The sequence below is a fragment of the Octopus sinensis genome, linkage group LG19, assembly GCF_006345805.1.
Source record: "Octopus sinensis linkage group LG19, ASM634580v1, whole genome shotgun sequence".
In the NCBI taxonomy this organism is placed as follows: domain Eukaryota; kingdom Metazoa; phylum Mollusca; class Cephalopoda; order Octopoda; family Octopodidae; genus Octopus; species Octopus sinensis.
Window position 1 is genome coordinate 47,510,982 of NC_043015.1, and position 4,441 is coordinate 47,515,422.

At 39.2% G+C, this 4,441-nt stretch overlaps 1 protein-coding gene across 3 annotated transcripts in view; it reads right to left on the reverse strand.

Moving 5' to 3' along the window:
* Nucleotides 1–1,283: 1,283 nt before the first annotated feature.
* Nucleotides 1,284–4,441, reverse strand: part of LOC115222162 (ras-related protein Rab-27A) — a 56,210-nt gene continuing 53,052 nt past the window's right edge. For all 3 annotated transcript variants that reach the window (XM_029792303.2, XM_029792305.2, XM_029792304.2), the window contains one exon: nt 1,284–1,502. In XM_029792303.2, coding sequence (XP_029648163.1) covers nt 1,295–1,502 — 208 coding nt within the window. In that variant the 3' untranslated portion in view covers nt 1,284–1,294. The remainder of the gene's footprint in view (nt 1,503–4,441) is intronic.

A 4,441-nucleotide genomic window follows, 5' to 3' on the forward strand; every position in this document is an offset into this window, starting at 1 on the left:
GTACTTAATTTATTGACTCCAAAAGGATGAAAGGCAAAGTCGACCTTGGTGGAATTTGAACTCAGAACGTAACTGCAGACGAAATACTGCTAAGCACTTCGCCCGGCATGCTAACTTAACACACAGTCATACCTGTATAAGAAAAAAGATGACAAAGAAATAAATCTTATGAACTTCAGCTGTTTCTATTATAAGAAGTAGTTGACTCATTGCTGAGTACCATCTTACGGTTTCATCAGAGCCATCTTGTAGCAGAAACAGTTGTAAGCTAATGAAGTTAATAAGATAATCATTTATTCCTTTGTCATCCTTTTTCTTATTACCGTTCTGTATTCCATTAATGCTTTGATCTGAAGCATTGTATATTGAGTTCTACACCAGCTTATTAATATCACAATTCCTAAGTGAAATATTCTTTTCTACTCTAGGCACAAGGCCCAAAATTTTTAAGGGAGGGGGCCGGTCGATTAGATAAACCTCAGTACACAACCGGTACTTAATCTATCGACCCCAAAAGGATGAAAGGCAAAGTCGAACCCGAAAGGATGAAAGGCAATGTCGACCTCAGCGGAATTTGAACTCAGAACGTAACGGCAGACGAAATACCGCTAAGCATTTCGCCCAGCGTGCTAACGTTTCTGTCACAGAGCCATGCTTGCACCTTTGCTTGTGTCTATGCTGAGCTTGAACCTCAATGAATAGAGCTTCGTTTCCTAGAGACTGACTCCTGATATATATTTCTTTACTACCCACAAGGGGCTAAACACAGAGGGGACAGACAAACGGATTAAGTCGATTACATCGACCCCAGTGTGTAACTGGTACTTAATTTATCGACCCCGAAAGGATGAAAGGCAAAGTCAACCTCGGCGGAATTTGAACTCAGAACATAACGGTAGACGAAATATGGCTACGCATTTCGCCCGGCGTGCCAACGGTTCTGCCAGCTCGCTGCCTGACTCCTGATATAGGCTTCAAAGAACAAAAAATGGAACACACATTTATTTCCAGAAAAGGCATGTATTAATAGTTTATTCACATTTAATGCAATAGATATACAGGAAAAAATCATGAACAGTGATGTATTACAGAAATAGTTATTTCATATAACAATTACCAATTTTAATATTTATGCAAAAATAGTGATTTTTAATATGTTAATATATGTTAAAAAGATCCAGAAATATTATGATAGAAATGCATAAAGGAAATTTAGAGCAGTTTGGACTGTGATTTGATGAACTCAAAGCAACTCCTTAAATGAAAGCACATAATTGGTGACATTTAATTGAACTTAACAGCCACATTTTTTGGAGTTGTCCAGATAGTCTAACTCAGCACCATTCTGTTGGCTAGTGTCCTTCATATAATTACCTTGTTTAAAAGGTAGTAGTTTTTTATCAACACACTGCTCCATACTTATCATTACCTTATCCAGAAGGCACTCAACAGCCTTGGCCACATTTTGGCCTGTAGAAGCACTTGTTTCAAAATATATTAAACTAGAAAAAAGAAAAAAATGTAAATTATTGTTACAAGGAAATAATAACATCAAAAAAAACAATGATTGTTACTCTTTTACTTGTTTCTGTCATTTGACTGTGGCCATGCTGGAGCACCACCTTTAGTCGAGTAAATCAACCCCAGGACTTATTCTTTGTAAGCCTAATACTTATTCTATTGGTCTCTTTTGCCGAACTGCTAAGTTACGGGGACGTAAACACACCAGCATCGGTTGTCAAGCGATGTTGGGGGGACAAACACACACACATATATATACATATATATGACGGGCTTCTTTCAGTTTCCATCAACCAAATCCACTCACAAGGCTTTGGTCGGCCCAAGCCTATAGTAGAAGACACTTGCCCAAGGTGCCACGCAGTGGGACTGAACCCGGAACCATGTGGTTCGTAATCAAGCTACTTACCACGTAGCCACTCCTACGCCTTTACTTACTTTATTATTTTTTTTATTTAGTTTAATCCTTAAGCATTCAGATAACATAGTCAAATGTAGTGATTATTTATTCACATTGTTTTAAATTAGTCATACATTGTTTAGTAGCTTTCAGATTTTAATGGTGTTTATGATATTTTTAGAATTACAAAGTAGGCAGATGTCAGAGGTTAGATCTGAACAGTTTGAACGTAAAGCAGGTAGAATATTTTGGCCGGATATGTTAAAGGTTTAAATCAGTATCGGCCTTTGCCTTTCCTTTGGATAACATCAGTGGTGTGGAGAGGGGAGGCTGGTATGCATGGGTGACTGCTGGTCTTCCATGAAAATAACCTTGCCTGGACTTGTGCCTCAGAAGGTAACTTTCTAGATGCAATCCCATGGTTATTCATGACCGAAGGGGGTCTCCTCATGTATAACTGTTATGATTCTCTGATACCACAGTTGTTAAATTTCCCAAACATTTTGATTACATTTATTTATTTTGATCATGTTTATATAGTCTTGAGCAATTTTTTCAATCATCCACTAATATAGATGGCCGGATATGTTAAAGGTTTAAATCAGTGCTTCTCAACCATATTTTGCCTATAAACCCCTTTGATTCCTATTTTATTCGGAGTGGGGGAACCCTCATTGCTATTCAATGTTTAAAAAATCCTATTATACTTTTATAATTAAACATTATTAGGAACTGTATTAAAAAAATTATCAAAATATTTTGTGTATTACTCTTTACTCTTTTACCTGTTTCAGTCATTTGACTGCGGCCATGCTGGAGCACCGCCTTTAGTCGAGCAAATCAACCCCAGCACTTATTCTTTTGTAAGCCTAGTACTTATTCTATCGGTCTCTTTTGCCGAACCGCTAAATTATGGGAACGTAAACACACCAGCATCGGTTGTCAAACGATGTTGGGGGGACAAACACAGACATACAACACACACACATATATATATACATATATACGATGGACTTCTTTCAGTTTCCGTCTACCAAATCCACTCACAAGGCTTTGTTCAGCCTGAGGCTACAGTAGAAGACACTTGCCCGAAATGCCACACAGTGGGATTGAACCCCGAACCATGTGGTTGGTAAGCAAGCTACTTACCACACAGCCACTCCTGTAGAAGTGTAACCAGTTCATTGCACATATGTTTTAACAACAAAATCTTATATGGACCCCAGTGGAGAATCACTAGTTTAAATCATAGTTATGTAGGTAAGAGTTTTCTGCCTGCTTGTTATTATTCAAAGGCGCAGGAGTGGCTGTGTGATAAGTAGCTTGCTTATCAACCACATGGTTCCAGGTTCAGTCCCACTGCGTAGCACCTTGGGCAAGTGTCTTCTACTATAGCCCCGGGCCAACCAAAGTCTTGTGAGTGGATTTGGTAGACGGAAACTGAAAGAAGCCTGTCGTATATATGTATATATATATATATATATATATATATATATATATGTATGTGTGTATGTATGTTTGTGTGTCTGTGTTTGTCCCCCTAGCATTGCTTGACAACCGATGCTAGTGTGTTTATGTCCCCGTCATTTAGCGGTTCGGCAAAACAGACCGATAGAATAAGTACTGGACTTACAAAAGAATAAGTCCTGGGGTCGAGTTGCTCGATTAAAGGCGGTGCTCCAGCATGGCCGCAGTCAAATGACTGAAACAAGTAAAAGAGAGTAAACAGGGATGCCAGTCTGCCTGTTGTTATTCAACAGGATAGGAAGCAGGGAAGGAGCAAGCATGGGTTTAGCAACTGCTCTTCATAAGGAACAATGGCTCTTTACATAAATTATACAAAGAAACCAAAGAAAGCATCTGTCTAATGATGAAAACACTGCACAGAACTGTTGTAAATACAACAAAGATTAATGAGAACCCACAGGAAACTATTCAGTTGAACAATCAGATTCTAAAGGTGAAAACTTTTAATACAGCTGTAACCCGGCATGTGCAGGCATAAATCACAAAGGCAAAACAGACCAGGTCATCAAGAAAATGGATATTGTATCTTGAGTAGGGGATAAAATTAAGCTCCCAAAAAATGAATGTCACCATATTAGAAGATAAGGAAGCTTTGAAATTGTTATTGAATATAGGCGTAGGAGTGGCTGTGTGGTAAGTAGCTTGCTTACGAACCACATGGTTCTGGGTTCAGTCCCACTGCGTGGCACCTTGGGCAAGTGTCTTCTACTATAGCTTTTGGCCGACCAAAGCCTTGTGAGTGGATTTGGTAGACGGAAACTGAAAGAAGCCCGTCATATATATGTATATGTATATCATCATCATCATCGTTTAGCGTCCGCTTTCCATGTTTGCATGGGATGGACGGTGCAACTGGGATCAGGGAAGCCAGAAGGCTGCACCAGGCCCAGTCTGATCTGGCAATGTTTCTACGGCTGGACGCCCTTCCTAACGCCAACCACTCCATGAGTGTAGTGGGTGCTTTTTACGTGCCATATATGTGTATATATTTGA